Source organism: Gadus morhua, chromosome 18 (genome assembly GCF_902167405.1).
Source record: "Gadus morhua chromosome 18, gadMor3.0, whole genome shotgun sequence".
NCBI classification, from domain to species: Eukaryota; Metazoa; Chordata; class Actinopteri; order Gadiformes; family Gadidae; genus Gadus; species Gadus morhua.
The window spans coordinates 15,161,418-15,182,558 of record NC_044065.1 but is presented as its reverse complement, the minus strand read 5'-3'; the positions used below and the strand labels follow the sequence as shown (position 1 = coordinate 15,182,558).

At 46.1% G+C, this 21,141-nt stretch overlaps 1 protein-coding gene across 4 annotated transcripts in view; it reads left to right on the top strand.

Annotated features, from left to right (window-relative positions):
- Positions 1-21,141, top strand: part of LOC115531103 (protein sidekick-2) — a 286,697-nt gene that overhangs the window by 206,602 nt on the left and 58,954 nt on the right. For all 4 annotated transcript variants that reach the window (XM_030340152.1, XM_030340150.1, XM_030340151.1 and 1 more), the window contains exons 5-11: positions 6,671-6,804; positions 10,739-10,850; positions 11,791-11,981; positions 13,716-13,799; positions 14,870-15,064; positions 19,270-19,386; positions 20,385-20,552. In XM_030340152.1, the coding sequence (XP_030196012.1) occupies positions 6,671-6,804; positions 10,739-10,850; positions 11,791-11,981; positions 13,716-13,799; positions 14,870-15,064; positions 19,270-19,386; positions 20,385-20,552 (1,001 nt within the window). The remainder of the gene's footprint in view (positions 1-6,670; positions 6,805-10,738; positions 10,851-11,790; positions 11,982-13,715; positions 13,800-14,869; positions 15,065-19,269; positions 19,387-20,384; positions 20,553-21,141) is intronic.

Here is a 21,141-nt window from a genome sequence, read left to right as displayed (position 1 = left end):
TCTCTCTCTCTCTCTCTCTCTCTCTCTCTCTCTCTCTCTCTCTCTCTCTCTCTCTCTCTCTTTCATCTCTTCCTTCTCCTCTGGTCACCTATTTATTCTCTTCTTTCCCTGTGTTAATTTTTTTCTTCATTTCACCACTTTCCTTTTGTCTGCGTGTCTCTGCTATGCGACCGCAGGCTGCAGCCACGGGGGTGACGTTGCCTCCCACCCCCCCTTCTCCCGAGAGCCACTTGATCCCAGCGATATCTCTGGTCTCCTGGGTAGAGGGCTGGCAGGGGGGGGGGCAGCCCACCACTGCCATTTGTAGGGGGGTAATGAAGGTCTGTAGACTGGCTGGGCAGAGGTTAGGCGCCGCATGGCTCCAGTGGAGGAGAACAAACCTGACAAACTCAATTTCATCACCCCGTGTGTACCACGTACATGTGTTTGAGTGAGTGTGTGTGTGTGTATGTATCATGTGTGTGTTTGTGTGTGTTTGTATACCACGTACGCGTAGTCACGTGTGTGCGTGTGTGTGTGTGTGTGTGTGTGTGTGTGTGTGTGCAGTAGTAGGCCCCATAGCTCTTCCAACACACTGCCACTGTGAACTACAGACTTGTAGCGTAAGCACACAGCTGGTGCTTCAGCAGTAACTTACTGGTAAACTGGCACAAATCACAGTTTATTTACAGATCTCCATCATTGCTGCCAACCCTAATTGCAGATTTCTTGCTATGCCCACATATTTTCGGAATACATATTCAAGCACTTTTGTTAGATTGATTCACTTTTTTTCTGGCAGGCTCTCCCATAATCAAACCATATTACAAATGTGTCTGTTATATTACCATGGTAACATTATAGTTAGTAGTTTAGGTTGTTGTCAGATAAGTATCTAAAATATAATAGACATGAGCCTCTTTCACAAACCGGCCCGATACTGACATAAAACCGATGGTTCTCTGCCTGCTCCCTATGTGTAATGTATAAATGTATTGTCCCATTGAGCCCGTGTGTGAATAGAGCAGTTTGTTGTCCTGGGACTTCACAGTGACTAGATCCTGGTCTACATACTCCGGTACTGTAGGTTGCATTAAATGTGAAGAAGAAAAAGAGGAAGAACTCACTGCGTGCGTGGATGACATTCCGATTTCGACTGGCGCAATACAGGCGAAGATTATGATGATTTCGGCCAAGTCCCAAATTCATATAGCATTGATATCAGAGCATTAATCCTCATGGATGAGTCAGTAGTGTCGTCTGCAACCTTCAATGTGACGTAAACAAAACAGAGGGAATGCCAAAGCGTACTTGAGGGGTCACACCCTGCTTCCAGCCCACTATACCCAGAGGAAGGCAAGGAGGCAGCTGCCATACACCAGCTAGGTGGCATTACCGGGCTCAGACGAAGGCCAGGACCCAGGTAGATGTTGTTAAGGCCATTTTATTAGCACAATGTTACCAGAAGAGTAGGTGTTAGCTGCCGAAATGACAGAGCTCTCCTTCAGTTTGCGGAGTGAAGGCTGGTTTATTGTTTGCTCAACGCACAACAGGTGTGCGGCCTCACCCGCCCTCAGACACTTATCAGTCTGTCTCGGGCCAGGTGAGGCGAACTCATACAATCCAAATAATACGGCTGTTCTAAGATTCCTTATGTGGTGGTTAAAAAAAAACATTTTTCTCGTGACCTCTATTTGCCATAGCTTCAGAGATACTTGGTTGATTTCCACAAAAAAAAGACACCTAGTTTTGGTGTGGATCATACACCGGCATTTTATGTCAAAAAACGTCAATGTCATGCAAAGGGTCACAGTGGTCACAGTGTAGTGGGTGAGGATGGTTATATGATCACATCCAAGGTAAGGCTGGGCTCCAAGAGACAAAATAAAGAAAAAGAAGATTGCAAGGTTATGTTATTTAGAGAGTAACATCTACACAGCAATAGCAAATAATGTATTAAATAATAATTAAGAATTGAATGAAAGTTTATTGGACTACCTGCATAAAATAGCACTTCTTTTGAAAAAAATAATAATTGCAATGTATAGTCAAATCCATGATTTTACTATTAAAAACTGAAGCATAACTGAACATTTTCAGCTTGGATCAATCAGTAACTCAAATTGTACCTCTTCAATTAAATCGTGAAGAGCACCTCACACCAGAAAGCAGCTTGCTTAAGCAGGCAGCTAGCTTACCTCTGGACAACAGGGTTCATTCAGAGTTTAAAGACGAAGAAGGGGCAGAAATAATATCAGCAGACAAACGAGTCAGAAATATTGGTTCCAGTGTCTTTGGTCCTTTGGTTCATTAATCTGCACATCTCGACAAGCATACGTGCTAAGCCACCGTTACATAACGTTGTGACAGCTGTTGATGACATAGTCTGAGAGACAAAAAAATATCGAGTTCAATAATGAAAACTAAGATAGAAGTTATTTAAAGGTCCCATGGCATGAAAATGTCACTTCATGAGGTTTTCTAACATTAATATGAGTTCCCCTAGGCAGTGGTGGGTAGAGTACTGAAAATCTATACTCAAGTAAAAGTAAAATTACTCCCTTCAAAATCTACTTTTTTTTTTTTTTACTTTTTCTGCCTATTGTCCCCCAGTAGCTAGAAATGGCTACTGTAGCTAAAACGAGCACTAAATATCCTGCTCTGCCTTTGAAAAATTAAAGCTCAGACGCTCCGATTTCAAATTTGGCCCCATATGTCGTCATAAGGGGCCAGGTTACCTCCCCTTCTCTGCTTTGCCCGCCCGGAGAATTTGGCGCGCCAATGAGACAATGAGCTGCGACTGTTGTACACTTCTTTGTTAATTGGATAACCGTTCTGCTGTTGGTGTTATGACGCATGACACGTCAGGTTCTCTGACGTCTCTGGTATCTGGTAGTCTCACAACGAGACTCGGAGTGGGGGTTATCTCAGCCATGGTTGAGAAGGAATTGGGGGAAAGGAACTTTGGCTTTGAGTCCCTGAAGTACATGAACTGCGACATGGAGTAGAAAGTGATTGTTGCCCGCGATTCTCTCCCGTTGGAGCCCTGCTGCCAGCTGCCGGCTCTCGAGAGATGGTGCTTCCTCGGCAGCGGACAGCGGGGCTCCGGCGGGAGACAATTGCGGTCAACAATCGCAGGCAACAATCCCTTTCCCCTCCATGTCGTGGTTCAGTCTACTTCAGATTGATGTGGAACTGAAAGAACCAGAGACGTCAGAGAACGTCTGGAGGCGCACACAGCTTTTGGGCTTGACAATATATATTATACGATATAGATATCTATGCAAAATATGATCTTATTTAGAGATAGAGCTCAAGGACACCTGCCGGAGCACACAGAGTGTTCTAGAATATTTACAGAACACAGCTTTTGGCTGTGTTCTGTAAATATTCTAGCCTCGCCTCGCCATTGTGATACAGCCACTGTAAACACGAGCGCATGGTACCGTGGCCGTAAGCTGCTCAGGGCTACACCCCCACCCTCCACCTTGACCTGCCTCTAAAAATAAATTTGTGGAAAGCTCATTGAGGGACTAGCTCGTAGTGGCTGTAATTCTGCACCAAGGCTGAATTTCTTGAACATCTTCAAATACTGAATTAAGGGACCATTAACACCTATATATAAGCATCTTTAAAGTAGCATGTCATGGGACCTTTAAAGAAGTGTACAAACTTTCTTAGAAATCGCATTAGGAGATAAATGGAGACTCAGCATCCTCGTTCTCAGTTATCAAGTCCATCTATCTGCGTTGTCCCTTGATATGCCGAGATGGAGGATAATTAGCCTAATTTAACATTTTCGCTGCGCAGTTGGTTTTGAACGCCCCTAGCTTGTGTTTGAGGAAGATTAATCAGTGGATAAGAGTTCAGATGGACTGTACATGGCTCATAGTGGAAACGTTACTTTTGGCTCACCACTGAACCAAGCTTCATTAGAAGTTCAGCAAGAGGAACAAGTAGGGGGTGTTATTGAAGTCCATGAGTAATGGTAAACTGTGTGTAATGCGTGTGCGTGTGAAGAGTCTGCATCTTTTCATACCACTGAAAACCAGAGATGATTCTAGATGGTCAGCGAGTCATTTTAATGGCTCCGAGGCATCGTTAGCTTAGCATTTATCTCAAAGTTTAGCCACAACGGTCGTTGGTTTTATCAGAAGGGGCGAGAGCTCAAGAAGTTGAACCCAGTTGAACCCTGCTCTCTCCCTTTAAAAAAAAAAGAAAAAAGAAATCTCCCTGGAATCACCTGGATTTCATTTAGTGGCTCCAACACTCCGTGCCCCGGCCAGGAGTCCCTGAGGGAGATCCATAATTCATGACCGGGCGTCCCGGATGTCAACGCGTCGGCGAGCTAGTATTAAATATTTACAGCAGATCATAAGCCACAGCCATTGAGGCCTGCCAGCCTCCTTCAGAAGAACTGTTTTCTGCCAGTGCCTTGCAGGAGGAATCCCAAATGAGCCCCCATCCCAGACCTGCCTCAGACATATTTGAAAATCAATCAGTCCGAGGATCGGCGAACCCAGTAAGTCAACGTCGGCTCTCACAGCCAGAGGAAGCCGCGCTGGGCTGATGTACTGACCTTTTTGGTTAGCCACGATGCTAGTACCGCGCTAACGTATTCAAGGGAAAAGTGAATGCGTTGACTTCACGTGTCAATGCCTCGGCATGACTCCACCATTGATAGATCAAACGCTGTGGGTTTTTTATTTATATATTGATATTTCATTCCATTCAAGTGGGTTTCGGGGGATGCTATTTTTCGATTTTGCCGGATAAAGTTTAGGGCTGTCGATTGAGGGAGGTCATTGACATTGATTAAATGAAAAGTCAAAAAGACACTCAGGCCGAGATAGCGCTGAGAGCGCGGCAGCAGTTGATTTGTTAAACTGAGCGCTGCGCCGCGTTTCATCTCCAGAGCGAGCCGTTTTGCGTCGGCACTCGAGGCCTTGTTGTAGGCCGACTCTTTCACTCTCTACAGCCTGGGAAGAAGCAAGTGTTTTCTTGTGAAAAAAAACAGTATAATAATGTTTTTTTCATTTTTCCGATTTCTGTTTTCTCGTTTGAATAACTTGTTTTCCCAGAATGCCCCATAAATGTTATGAACTTCAGGATGTGTTTTCACTGCATGTAAACAGCTGTTTGCTGTCACACTATTTCTATTTTATTTATATATATACGATTACATTTTGCTCTCTTCATTCAAAGAAGGTTGTTTCCACAAGAAGGAGCACTTATAACTGTGTCCGTTTCAGGACAGAATACTAAATAGCACTTCCATGGGACTACAACAGAGAAGAAGATAATGGTGTGTGTGTGTGTTGGGGGGGGGGGGGGGTGGGGGTGGGGGTGTAGAATAAGATTGAATAAAGATAAAGAATAAAGAAAGAAACAAAGCTTCAAAGAAATAAATTATGAAAGAAGGAAGGGGAGAGACAGCGGGAAGGTGTGGGCGCGGAGCTCCGTGGAGAGTCAGCCATCTTCCTCCTGGGATGGTCAAAGAGCCACCTGATAATAAGAAAACCACATTGATTGTCGGGAGGCTCTGATAGGCCGACGGGGGAAGACAGAGAGGACCGGTCGCCAAGGAGACGAGAAGGAGAGAGATTTGAGGGAAAGACTTAATGGAGACGTATCGGGGATTGATTCGTCCTGGCCCCCACACACACACTCACACACACTCACACTCACACACACACACTCACACACGCACACACACACACACACACACACACACACGCACACACACACACACACACACACACACACACACACACACACACACACACACACACACACCTGCTAAGCAAATGGATTCCGGCCATCTCTCGTCTTTTTTTTCGCCACATTTCAGCAAGCGACGACATTTTTTCCCAAGAATATTATTTTATTGTTCCAGACTGGCCCCTTGACAAAACACATTAGAGCGCGTCCGCCCCTCAATAGGCGGGGAATACAAACGCGCCGTGAACGTTTATGGTTGTCAACCTGGACGTCTATATCGGTGGACTGGTCTGCCACAGAGAGGAGCGGAATGGAGCAGCGTCGTCAATATTCTTAGCACATTAACAAAAAAGATCAAGCCCGTTTGCTCACACATGTTGAATCAATGCGCCGTCACTTGAACTGCACAATTACTGCCTGGAAATATCTAATGCCTTCAGCTCGGCCAGGGAGTGAGTCGATGGCAGAGCATTTCGACGTTCTTGTTTTGTTGTGATTAGAGCGGCTCTACACATGAAAACACGTACTACATAGAGACCGGGAGGGAGGGGAGAACCGTGAAGGTTTTCTTTAAACACATTTTATTTCATGTGGAACATGGAGGCACTGCTTTTGTATTGATCGCTTAAAGGGTGTTTGCGTTTGAATCTTTCAACCGGATTTCCAAAGACTTACCAGTATGGGTTTTTGAATTCATGTACCGTGTGCTGTAATCTGACACTATACTTAACATAAAGTGTGTATGTCCTGTGTATCCACTCTGCTCCTATGTGAATTAATAAGAACGACATTGTGCACTATGCCCCTGACATTTCATTTTGAATGCTTCTTCTCTTACTTTCACTCTGATTTCCCTTGACTCGCTGACCTCTGCAAACGTCGATAAAATGAAACCAAATAGCATGAAAAATGCCTGTCTTTATGTGAAGAGGAAACCTGAGTGTGTGTTCCCGTGTCCTCCTCTCCCCAGCGCCATCACACTGGAGAACACGCTGGTCATCCTGTCCACCGTGGCGCCCGACGCCGGGCGCTACTACGTCCAGGCGGTCAACGACAAGAACGGCGAGAACAAGACCAGCCAGCCAATCACCTTGTCTGTGGAGAGTGAGTAGCGCAGATGCAACACACATGGGAATTAATAACGAAACATACACGCTATGGTTATGGTGTATAGTCATGTTTGTGGCTATGGTCGCTGTTGTGTGTAGGTTGGATTAGGTCACAGCTAATCGTGATTTGATCTGGGTAACTTTGTTAAAGCTAATTGGTTTGCTTTGTGTTGCTGGGGAGATTTTTTATGGCTATGATCCATGTTTAGTAAATGGATAATGCACGATGCTTCGGCTGGAATATCAACAAACTAGTCTCGGGTGCTTTTGCAAGGAAATCATGAACTAGTAATATCATTCAATTATATATGTGCAATACAGACAGACAGACATAGGGGCAATGCCAGCGATGAGCAGTTTTTCAATAGTTATCAATAATATCATGAACTGCCCCCACTTTGAACTAAGAGACTATTACTCTATAATACATTTGGAAATTGCGGCTGGCAAAGTAATTCAGCAGAGTGAATTACGACTGCAAACTAAACAGAGTCAATATTGTGCAATGCTCAATAGGGGTATTAGTGTGAAATTGACTGAGAAAAAGCGCAGGTACTGGCTGAAATATTCGAGGCCCCGTTGATAATACTAGACCTGAGGCAATAGCACACACACACACACACACACACACACACACACACACACACACACACACACACACACACACACACACACACACACACACACACACACACACACACACACCCATGCACACACACACACACACACACACACACACACACACACACACACACATCCATACACATCCATACACACACACACACACCAATACACCTCCACCCATACACACACACCCATACACATCACACACACTGACACACATACACCAATGCATGTATACAGTTCATATATCAATGCAGCCGCACACGTCCCTTATGCAGGTGTAAATGAGCATCGTGCACCCATATCTAACACGCACACTCAGGGGCCGATGCCGTGAATTAATCAGCTTGTTCGGTAAACAAACACACACACACACACACACACGCAAACGCACACATACACACATACAGTGAGCTGCCCGTTTAACCCGTGCGTCGCTGCTTCCCAGTAGTCTAATCGTATGCATTCCCTCCATGCGCCCCGTGTGTGTGGATGTTTATGTAAAGGAGCGTGCGCCGCTCCCCGCCCCAGTGTGCGCCCGGTGTCGGTGTCCTGGTATCTGTGTGCAGCAGCAGCAGCTCCACCTGCGAGCACAGCCACCTGACACTGTCACCATGTCCCCTGGGCCTCCCCCCTACCCCTCCACCAGACACAACCAAGGGGCCCGCGACCAGTGCCTTAGAGGCGGGGGGACAGATACAGAGGCATCACCACGATGGGGGGAGGAGGATAGGAAATGAGAGGATATGAAGAATACTCTGTGATGGGCTTTTACCTTCGCAGTGAAGCCATATTTAAATGTATAAAGGGTTTGAATGGATTGGATTAAAAATACAAAATAATCCACTTCCTGCCAGGAAACAGAAGGCTGTTCCTATTCTAGTGTATTTGTTGCGTCGGATTTCTTTCCCCTCAATTCCCCTGTCTTGCAGAGTGACTTTTCCCACTGCACGGCAGTTTGTTTTTGAGTATGCATGCATATGTTATGTAGAGCGATGTAGGATTGTTTTTCAGTCAGTGCAAGGTAGAATTTAGTCTCTTTTGTGTTTTGAGCTTTATGTATGTGGGTGTTTTTGTGTGTGTGTGTGTGTATGTAGGTACGTGTGTATAAATGTGTGAACATGATTTTTTTTGTACTTGTCTGTGTGTGTGTGTGTGTGTGTGTGTGTGTGTGTGTGTGTGTGTGTGTGTGTGTGTGTGTGTGTGTGTGTGTGTGTGTGTGTGTGTGTGTGTTTGTGTGTGTGTGTATTTGTGTGTGTGTGTGTGTGATTGTGTGTATGTACGTGTGTATATCTGTGTGAACATGCAGGTGTTTGTACTTGATTGTGTGTGTGTTTGTGTTTGTGTCTGTCTGTGTGTGTGTGTGTGAACATGCATTTTTTTTGTACTTTTTTTATGTGCGTATCTGCACGTGTGTGTGGGTCTATGTTTGTGCATGTGTCAATGAAGTGTATAGTACAGTGTATAGCTGTGTGAACATGCACGTTTTTGTACTTGTGTGTGCGTGTGTATGTGCGTGTGTCTGTGTCTGTGTGCTTGTGTGTGTGTTTCTTGTTGCCTCTGTGCATGCACGTGCGTATGTGTCTGCATGGCGTGTCCAATGGTCCAGAATTACCCAGATAGAGCCATGACAGCCTTTCAAAGCCCTTCCTCTGACACACACAAGCCGTGAACGCTCCCGGGGGTGTGTGTGCACCCTCCTCCCGGACAGGGGTGCGGGATTGATGGATCAACGTGTGTTTATCAGAGACGTGATGCCTCTCAAGCCGTCTTCATACCCGCCATAGGCTGTTCCCGCGGCGACAGCGGCCGCGCACCCCATTCACAGACGCACAGGCACACACCTGCGCCTGCGCACACACTCGTTACACGCACACAGGTTGCCTGGACGGTGTGTTTTCCATTTCTCATTCCGTTCCGCATGACACAGTGCTCATCTTATTGCGGGGAGCCGGAGCTGTCCTGTTGCGTTCAGCTCGGTTCCTGAGCAGGTGGTCGCCGTGAGCAACCGTCGTTTTTCCAATTTCATTGGAATCCACTCCACTACTGTTGAGAATTAAAAGAACTAGTGCGATGCCCGTTTCAAAACCCTGCCGGTTTCGAAACGGGCAGATTGCTTCGCTTCATTGGGGTTCTCAGCAATACACCCGCCAATTCTCAAGTCGATCGGATGAACGGTTGTCGAGAACAGACAGACGGACCGACTGAAGACAGAGAATCCTCTAATTAGTTAGATTAGATGTCACTAAAAGAAAGTAGGATGCAAAGTACACCCTGTACTCAATCTTTGAGTGTAGTGGTTTTCAAACTGTGCTATTTTATTTATTTTTGTTACACAGAATAATAATTTCTTATTCTTTATACGGTAAGATGAGTGTATTGCTATTCATATAGCTTATGTATTAGTGTGGTGCGTCCTGGGCAATGTGTGAAATACCCAGTGTGAATCGCCGTAGCGCTGCCGGCGGAACGAAAGTAACAAGTCTAAACTGAATTAATGATCTCATATTGGAGAGGTCCTCATCCGCTGATCTTTATACACTTGTATTTAGTTTCCATTTTTCGGTCCGGACCTTTGGGAACTCATTGCTGGCTACGGGCATGCCCCTAGTTACTATTATTTGGCCTTTTTGGATCCAAAATTATCTTAATAATGAACTTTGTTTTCTTTTTGACATGTTTGCAGCAAACTACTGAATCCGTATAAGTAATTATTTCAAGAATGGAGGACCTCCAGCCCCAGTCCGCAGCGCAGTTCATACCGACGTTGGGTTCTGTGATGTTGGCTTGTTTTGTACCGCAACTAGGAAGCACTGAAGACAGCAATGTAGATCTGTGTTAAGGAGGACAGAAGGGGAATGTGGGAAGACAGTGTATGGTGATGGTCATCGATCACAGTCAACATCGTTATCTTTACTCTTCTTGCTGTCATTTTTAGACAATACTAAGACACCACAGATCCTCTTCGCCATTTTATGAAATTCTTCTTCTGCCTGTCTTTAAAGATTTTTCCAGATGCCCCCAAAATCATGCAGTTGAGGCTTTCAGGGGGTCTCAAGTGTCAATCAGTGGGGCTCGGCCCCCGAAAAGCCCCCCCTTATATTGCACCCTGGTTTTGGGACAAAATGACATGGCATTGAGTTAAAGTTAAATTATATGCTGAACCCAGTATATGTCTGTGGATGAATTAAATGACTTGTTTGACCTTTGTGTGTGTGTGTGTGTGTGTGTGTGTGTGTGTGTGTGTGTGTGTGTGTGTGTGTGTGTGTGTGTGTGTGTGTGTGTGTGTGTGTGTGTGTGTTTAGATGTGGGTGGTCCAGCAGACCCCATTGCACCCACCATCATCATCCCTCCCAGGAACACCAGCGTGGTCACCGGGACCTCGGAAGTCACCATGGAGTGTGTGGCCAACGCCAGGTTAGCACCCGTGCTCCACCTGAACCCTGTGGTACCCAAACGCTGTGTTACCCTACTTCTGTTGTCCACTAGCCTAGCTGTACCCTACCCCACCTACACCTTATCCCACCTGTACCCTAACCCAGCTGTCCCCTACCCCACCCTTACTCTACCCCAGTTGTACCCTACCCTACCTGTACCCTACCTGTACCCTACCCCACGTGTCCCCTACCCCAACTGTAGCCTACCCCAGCTGTGCCCTACCCCACCTGTACCCAAACCTACCTGTCCCCTACCCAACCTTTACTGGCACAGCTCTATCCACCCCCTCACCAAAAAACACAATTTACATCGTAAGACCTAGTTTATATCTCATGCCGTGGGTTTCCATGTGCTCTCTCTAGTAACGGAAGGGGAAAAAAAAACTCCCTCTGCCTTTGGTTCCACTTGAGTGTTTTCCCAGCCTGTGGGATGACATTTCGGTGGCTTTTTTCCTCAACCGTCATGAAAAGTAGAGCATTAAATGTGTTTATTTATTCATTTTGCATAATATGTATCCACACCTCTCCTCCTCCAAAAAGAAGAACAGTAAATACCATGAATACCTAGGAAAACCGGCTCACTTTGGGCATGAATACTTGCAACAACACCCGTACATGAATTTGCATGTATTAGGGTTCTAATGGTTTCTGAGACATATTTTTATCCTATTTGGTTCAGAGGTGTCACTGCTGTTTTTACATGCATCGTATTTTGGGTGATTATACGATTAATAAACCCGATTATTATCTGTTAAGCAGTTTGAACCTTCTAATATGAATAGTGCCGTATAATCAATGTATTATTAATTATATTACCCAACGCCGGTGGCCGAAGTGGGATCGAACACCCAACCCTCGGTACACTAGCACCATGCTCCTCCAGCGCGTGTCTCACTGTTTCCCGCTCTATCACCTCACAGGCCGCTCATCAAACTGGGCATCTCGTGGCGGAGGAACGGCGTGCTGGTGACCTCAGGCCTGAGCGACTACAACCGGCGTCTGACGGTGCTGAGCCCGGCGGCGAGCGACGCGGGATTCTACGAGTGCGAGGCCACGCTGCGGAGCAGCAGCGTGCCCTCCGTCAGCTCCGGCGCCTTCCTGCACGTGCTCGGTAGGGAGGGAGGGCCGTGGGGGCGTGGTCACTGAAAGAGATGGGGGCAGGGTCATTGGAAGAGGGGGGCGTGGTCACTGAGAGTCACAATAATTCTGTATATTAAGTGGCAGGACGTGCAACATACAACATACATAGCTGTTCCTTAATGACATTTATCTGAAATCACTTCCTGTCCGGTTGGATACATGTACTAATTTACTAAACAGTCCCGTAGGATTGCGTCATGGCTAACACTTGCACAATCTCTATGATCACACTCATACGGATAGAAAAGTGATGCATGATAGTCCTGCCATCGGTCAGAAGCTGTAGATCATTTGAACTCAAGGATTTCACCATCAACATGTCACGTCCTTTATGCCAGCAAGAGTAACTCATGACATTAACATGACGTGAATAGACAAACAGACGTAAACTTCGGAATAAATGATGATGAACCAGAGATGCTTACAATTAACATTCTCGCGGGTATTTTGAGTAGAAAGTGCATCTGTTGTGTGTTTTCCTTTGACTTCCTTCCACAGATTACCTTTAATTATGCCACCATTTAAAAAATGCCTTCAAAACAGAGCCGAGTTGTTTTAATTTGCAGTACAATACCGGGGGGGGGGGATAACGTAGTTCACAGGAACACAGACTTGACTCAGGCAGTCCCAAAACTTTTGTGGAGCGTCATCAAAGTGCACTCATTGGAGCGCACAGATGGCATCACTTTGCACTGAACAATATATGACGACCAAAATAAAAATTTGACACAGCATTCGGGCGGCGCTGTGAAATCGCCCAGCCGCTGGGTCCTCAGGGTGAAGCTGCTGAACTGTAGTAATGATGTGCGCAAATTGAATGTCTTGTTGGCAATCACACGAAGCCAACTGGGGATACGCTACTGTAATATATGTAATCTTTAATGTATTTCTGTAATATATCAGTGGCTAAGTATTTGCGGCAATCCCAGACCTCGCAGGCTAATGTGGAAAGAGAAGATAGGAAAACACTCTGATGAATCGTTTCATGGCTAAGAGGCATTTTCATTACGTTGTTGGGCACTGGGATGTGCACTACGGCGGAAGTCATATCCGAGGATGTGTGGCGAAGGGAGGAGGAGGTAAAGGGAAGGTTGTCATTGGCTTGAAATAGAAAGGGAGAGGAAGTGAGGGAAAAGTTGAATAGGATTGCTTCGGTCACTTTTATTTTATGTGGCTGAAAGTCTTTGAAGTTTTCAAAGGGACGAATGTGTTTCAAACACCAGGTGTTCTCACATGTGTCTTTGATGAGGGAGCCTGCTCAGACGTAGTCGCCGACCTCGAGGGCATCGCCGTCAAAGACACAACAGTTTGTCGCCGTTTACAAATTAACGGCGGAGTGTGGGGACGAAACGCACCGTGTGTATCAAGGCAGCAACTGCGCCTCTTTTGTGTTCGGTCCCACGTTTGGGACGTCACTTCGATTCCCGAACACGAGAAAAATGGGTCACTTCCCCCTCTTTGCGTCAGAAAAACTCATAGCTCTCCTATCACTCTCCTGAATAATCCCCTCCCATGCCAATTTCCTTTTCGCATTATCCACCGGCTGATGTTATCGTCAGTGTACAAACAGGCCTTTTTGTATCCATACAAAGAGTATTAGAGTGCCCATCGATCGCATCATCGTGTTACTGTAATCCTGTTACTGATATGACGCTGCCCGTCTCTTCCTGCCCGTTCCCTCCGCGGCCCCGTATCCACCAATCAGAGCCTCCGCAGTTTGTGAAGGAGCCGGAGAGACACATCACCGCCGAGATGGAGAAAGTGGTTGACATCCCGTGCCAAGCTCGAGGTAAGGCCTGCGTTATGTGGGTTTTTTACGTATGCGTGTGTGTGCATGTGTGTGTGTGTGTGCCTCTGTGTCAGTGACTGTGTCAATGTGCCTGCGTGTGTGTCTTTTTGTGTTTGTGTGTGTGTGTGTGTGTGTGTGTGTGTGTGTGTGTGTGTGTGTGTGTGTGTGTGTGTGTGTGTGTGTGTGTGTGTGTGTGTGTCTATTCGTGTGTGTGTGCGTGGGTCTGTTTATGGGAGTGTGTGTGTGTGTGTGTGTGTGTGTTGGCTGTCTGTTTATGGGATTGTGTGTGTGTGTGTGTTCGTGTGTGTGTGTGTGTGTGTGTGTGTGTGTGCGTGTGCGTGTGTGTGTTTATATAATAGGGGCAGGGTCAATGAGCCGCGCTGAGGAGAGTATAGCATTTCCAGAAAATCATTAGGGTAATCCATCCGACATAGTAAGTTGAACAGAGAGCAGGTGTAATCACTGTGAAAAAATCTCTTTAATGTGGAAGGGAGGGGTTCTACATGAGCCAAATTTAAATGCAGGACAAAATATCGATTAGAAAATAATGATTAAATATACAAACTGGATGGATAGATATTAAAACAGCCTAGACGGTAACTCTGTCCTTCAATTCCTTTGGTATTAAAGTCTCTTTCCATCTATCTATCTATTATAGATAGATGGCAATATGCAGTATGTACATAGAGACACACAGCCGGTAGACAGACGGATAGATCAGCAAACACCTATTGACATACAGACAGAGAGATGATAGACAGAGAGAGAGAGAGATGAGAGACACACAGACAGAGAGATGAGAGACACAGACAGACTCACAGACAGAGAGATGAGAGACACACAGACAGAGGGATGAGAGACACACAGACAGAGAGATGAGAGACACAGACAGACTCACAGACAGAGAGATGAGAGACACACAGACAGAGGGATGAGAGACACACAGACAGAGAGATGAGAGACACAGACAGACTCACAGACAGAGAGATGAGAGACACACGGACAATAATAAACAGACATATCGATAGATGGACAGAGAGATGGACACAGCTCTGCTCTGTGTTCTTCAGGAGTGCCGTCTCCAGACATGGTGTGGTACAAGGACGCGGTGCCCATCAGCCCGGTGAAGATGCCCAGGTACCGGGTTCTGGCGGGCGGGAGCCTGCAGGTCAACGGCCTCCTGCCCGACGACACCGGCATGTTCCAGTGCTTCGCCAGGAACCCGGCCGGAGAGGTCCAGACCAACACCTACCTGGCCGTGACCAGTGAGTCCATGTTCGCTCCGTCTTCGTCTTCGTCTTCTTCTTCTTCTTCTTCTTCTTCTTCTTCTTCTTCTTCTTCTTCTTCTTCTTCTTCTTCTTCTTCTTCTTCTTCTTCTCCTTCTGCTTCTTCTTCTTCTTCTTCTTCTTCTTCTTCTTCTTCTTCTTCCTCTTCTTCTTTAAGTTTAAATGGGGGGTTAGTTAACCTTCCATTTTAGCAGGGGAACTCCCTCCTTGAGTAAAACAAATGGGAACCCATTCATGACAGCCACAAACCTTTAGAAGAAACCGACCCATTGGGTTCCATAGGAGCAGGTGAGATGGGCGTGGTCAGACTTGATCCAAAACTACGTCTTGCTCGCTTTTTGCCAGGGTGAGCAGCCAATGGAAAACCACCACTGTGACAAAATGTTTAGAGTTGAATATAGTAGACTCATTGGGCCCTAATTTAACGGTCTGAAACGCAAGTGAGAAGCGCCAAGCGCAGGTAGCTTGGTGGGTGGTTCTATTGCTATGTTGCTATTTTACCGGCACACGGCGCAAATTTAAAAAGGGTTGGTCTGAAGTACGGGTAGTCTAATTTACCCGTAGGTGTGGTTTGGGCGTAACGTGCAATAAACCAATGAGAGTGCCATCTCCCATCCCCTTTAAGAGCCATGAGCGCATTTGAATCTGACAAGTTGATATTTTGACGTTTGCAGTCCCCGATGAGACAGATGCATAACCACATGAATTTCAAACTTCAAATGGCTCAGTTTATGCCCAAATAATATGGCCTAATTCACACATGGAATAGCGTTTTCTTCCACAACTTCAGAAATATTGAGTCCTCAAATACATTTCGACAAATAAAACTTAACACACACATGATATGCGGTAACTGGTGTTCTATTTAATGATATACCCAATACATTAACAAACATCGTTACTTACCAGTATTTTATGCATTATCGTTATCGACTTGTGTTCCTAATATGCATGTGTCCCCCCGTTAATATACATTTCGGTGGAGGAAAAAAAAACGCTCTGTGCCAGTTGCAAACTAGAAACGACCCATGCGTCAGTGTAGAAAGTCAATTGCGCCGGATGTCAATAGGGCCCATTGTGTTTTACATAATTTACCCCGTTTAACAGCCTTATATGTTTTTGTCAAAAATAGCATAGAAATGCTTACCAACCCTTTTGGAGTCCCAAACGGAAACATTTCAACGGGCGGGGGGGAGGGTGTTTGCGGCACCTCCTTAACACGAGAGACTTGATAGGAGCAGCAATGTGTAAGACATAACACTGAGACAATACAGGCACGTGACTGGAAAATCGACCCAATTGTAAAACACAACACTCCGAGAAAATACAGGCATGTGACAGGAGGATGGACCCAATTACCTGCCTTGACTGATCTGAGCGTCATTGCAGTCATCTCTGGATGAAAGTGTCTGCCGGATAACCGAATAGAAATGTCCTTAGTTTTTGCTTTGAAACAAGCCTGTGGCATCTCTGCATGAAAGAGCACCACTGCAATTACCGTGTTGTGAGCGAAACGTGTTGTTGTTTTTGTGATGTTTTATGCTTGTTTGAAATAAATTGTGCCTTATTGTCTTTGATATAATCAAGAAAATGTCTATAGTTGCTAATCAACAGAAAACAACATTTTTTGGTCATATTTCAGAGAGTAATTATTTTTCATATTGCATGAGAAATGTCTTGGTATCCTCCATTTATATAAATATCTGATTTATTTAATTGAATTCACTTTTAATCAACGCGATCAAAGACTTATTTTCATTAACCCTCATAAGGTGTTCGGGTCTGTGGGACCCGTTTTCAGTTTTTAGCTTTATAAAAGTGATACAAATAATTATTTTTTTGAACTAAGATTCCTTGGCTTTGGCTCATTTTCTGTGAGGAACATGAATCAGCAAACATTTTCAAGGACCCCCCCCTGTATACCCCCCCATCACATTTATATTACACACAGGGTGTTCGGGTCCAGTGGACCCGGAGCTAGTTTAAGTGTGGAAATCAGAGGTTCTGTGCACCCTCATTTTCCCTTTCTCCTGTGTGTGTGTGTGTGTGTGTGTGTGTGTGTGTGTGTGTGTGTGTGTGTGTGTGTGTGTGTGTGTGTGTGTGTGTGTGTGTGTGTGTGTGTGTGTGTGTGTGTGTGTGTGTGTGTGAGAGAGAGGAGCAAGTAAAGCAGGTGAATGGGCCCTTGGTGTGAGCACCCACAGTGTGCACCCACTGTTCCCGCACAACGTTGCAACATTGGAGCACCCAACACTATTTACACCCATATTCCCACACATTTCACCCTCTGTCTTGCGGGAACCAAGCTTGGGGATCTGACATTATAAAAAATCTCTGTCAGCGTGGTTCCATACCACAACTGATCAAGATTGCAAAGCGATTCTCAATCTTGATCAGCTGTAAGCCGACTGCCTTACAGTTGATATTTGAAGAGACAGAGGGTTTTGATGGTGACGCAGAGGAAACAGTTTCAGAAAGTGAGGATAACATTTCTGAAAATTCAGAGTCTGACAATGAGTTTGAAGAGGAGGATCAGCATTAGCCAGCTCCGAAACGTAAAAGACAAATACACAATATACATAATACATAATAATATAAAACACAATATACATGCAACCAGTGCAAAAAATACATATGCAATACACACACAGTGAGACTCTGCCCCTCATGTGTGGTATATATACTGATATACGTATAATGGCTGTGTTCTAAGGCTTTAATGTGTTGTTCAGACAGATGTTATTGAGTATGTTTCAATTTCTAATGATGTTGATAATTTCCCAGTTATGCCTGTTTTATGATGCATTTCCTTATTTTGCTACATGCTAATACGAAAATAAACAAAAACGAGTGGCACCTCTATTCATAAATGGGATTTAACAAAGGTAAAGTGAACAAATTTAACATATGTGTTGTTTATATTACTTGCAATTGGGTTGAAGTAACCATTTGGTGAGTATTTTTAAAAAAGTTTGATTATGTTGAATTAAAAGGCCTAAAATGCAATGGGTCCACCAGACCCAGCAGCACCTCCTGTGTAACAAAAAAACGAACACCCTATGAGGGTTAAGGGTTACATCATTGTTCACGCGTAGGCATTTTGTGACTCTCTCTCTCTCTTTCCTACTCTCTATCTTGTATCTAGTCTCTCTTCTTGCTCAACCCCTGTCTCTCGACCTCTGTGCCCCTCTCCTGCTGCCTTGCTTTCCATCTCTCTCCGTCTCTCTGTCTCTCTATCTCTCTCTTGGATTCCATCTCATCTTCTACCTTTCCTCCAACTATTCATCTCTCTCTACTACACTCTCCCTTCTCCACCCTCTCCCCCCCCCCCCCAACCCCCACACACACACTCTCACACACACACACACACACACACACACACACACACACACACACACACACACACACACACACACACACACACACCTGTACGTCCTTCATTCCTATTTGAGTGATAGAACTCATTGCCATCCCATAATGGGATCACATTTTCCCATTTCACGAGCAGGGATTTTAGTTTTCTTTTTATTATCATCTCCTTCTCTTTCTATCATCATCTTTCTATCATCCTCTCCTTCTTCCGAGTTCTCTATTTTTTCTTTATCCCAGATGCCTCTCCACATAGATCCAAACTACCTGCACACACACACACACAGACATGCCATACACACACACACACACACACACACACACAAGGATATACTCTATCATAATAGTGAGGCTGCTAAGGGTTAGGGCGTGGAGGTGACGGCTGTCCCCTCCTGCAGAGTTTAACGGGATAAAGCATGGGCTGAATGGTGGTCCGGCAGGTTGCCACGGACAACGCACGCATTTGAGTTTCCTCCGGGCTTCTGCTAAACAACTTGAACTCAGCCCCCTCAGACTGACCACGCACTCAATTGTTTGGTTATGACTGCTTTCATTTGTTTACTGATTGTGTGTTTCTGTCGCTGTGTGTGTGTTTGTGTGTGTGTGTGTGTGTGTGTTTTGTATGTGTGTGTCTCTGCGTGTGTGTATGTGTGTTTCTATGTTTGTGCGTGTGTTTGTGTGTCTGTCCATGCGTGTCTGTGTGTATATCTGTTTATGTGCACGTGTGTGTGTGTGTGTGTGTGTGTGTGTGTGTGTGTGTGTGTGTGTGTGTGTGTGTGTGTGTGTGTGTGTGTGTGTGTGTGTGTGTGTGTGTCCAGGTATTGCTCCCAACATTACAACCGGACCCTCTGACAGCACGGTGATTGATGGGATGTCTGTGATCCTGCACTGCGAGACCTCCGGAGCCCCCAGACCTGCTATCACCTGGCAGAAAGGTCGGTGCACCCACACACATAAACCTTTAAACACACACACACACACACACACACACACACACACACACACACACACACACACACACACACACACACACACACACACACACACACGCGCATGTGCGTACACACAGACACATACACATAAACACAATAACACTCACCACTCAGCCACGCTCGATACATGCGCACACACAATCACATGCACACACATACACACGCATACACAGACTCATACACTTTCTCTCTCTCTCTTACACACACACACACACACACATAAACACACACCCTCAAGCAAACATGCTCTAACACCTCACACAAACACACACACAAACACAAACAGAGAAACAGAGCAATACATTCGTTTTGTGGATTAGGAGTTTGTGTGATGTATTATGCGCAGTGCATTCTATAGTTTTGCAGCTTATTGTATTAAGCCTTTTGATTCAAGGCGTGCGGTTTAATCTCCTTCTGTGCTGCTCTGTCAGTTGCCCCAATCTGCATATGGAGTTTTTATTAGAACTTTCCCATTAGCGGCTCAAGTAAACACTAATGCTACTCTGTGTCCTCATTTGGCTGTGTTATTTCATAAAACAGGCACGCGCCGCCTCTCACTTAAACACACACACACACACATTCAGGCACACACCCTGACACAGTCCCTAGCGCTCATACGTACACACACAAGCTAAGGTCCGTGTACATACACACACACGCAGCTAGCCAAACAGACATAGACAAATACACACATTGAATCTCTCTCTCTCACTCTCTCTCTCTCTCTCTCTCTCTCTCTCTCTCTCTCTCTCTCTCTCTCTCTCTCTCTCTCTCTCTCTCTCTCTCTCTCCTCTCTCTCTCTCTCTCTCTCTCTCTCTCTCTCTCTCTCTCTCTCTCTCTCTCTCTCTCTCTCTCTCTCTCTCTCTCTCTCTCTCTCTCTCTCTCTCTCTCTCTCTCTCTCTCTCTCTCTCTCTCTCTCTCTCCCTCCCTCTCTCTCTTAGGCGAGAGGGTCCTGGCCAGTGGTTCGGTGCAGCTGCCCAGGTTCACCCTGCTGGAGTCGGGCAGCCTGCTCATCTCTCCGTCCCACATCTCCGACGCCGGCGCCTACACCTGCATGGCCAGCAACTCCCGGGGCATCGACGAGGCCGCCGCCGTCCTGGTCGTCTGGGGTAGGTGGCGCGGACGGAGCGGGTCGGGCGGATGAGGACGAGGACGGGGGGTCCAGCGGGACAGGGCGGGGTGTGGCTGGGGGAGGGGGATAGTGCGGACGGAGACGGGGTGGGTGGAACGCGGTGGTGCAGAAGGGCAGAGAGGCAGTGGGGAGGTGGGGGTTGGGGGGTGCAGCAAGGCAGAGAGGGGGTTGAAGGATGGAGGCTGGTGAAGCAGCAGGCCAGAGAGGCGGTGGCTGGGTGGAGAGTGGTGGTGCAGATGGACAGGGAATGGCTGGTGGGCTGTTGTGCAGCAAGGCAGAGAGACATGGGTGGTTTGAGGGTCGGCGTGGGGGGAAACGGTTCAAACACACACATGTGTGCAGGGGGGAAAAGGTCAGGCACCGAAGAGACGACACAGGGAAGTCTCGCATGCGTTTTGCAGGGATCACATGAGCGCGTTCTGCTTGACGGAGGACGCGCAGCGATGGACTTCAGGGTTGTCTTCTGTTTGCTGCTGTTGTTTCCCAACGACGGTTTGGTGAGAGTGAAGGGCCAAATAACAAGGCGTGCAAAAGTACAAGGCTGATACAAATTCCTTTTTTCTTTA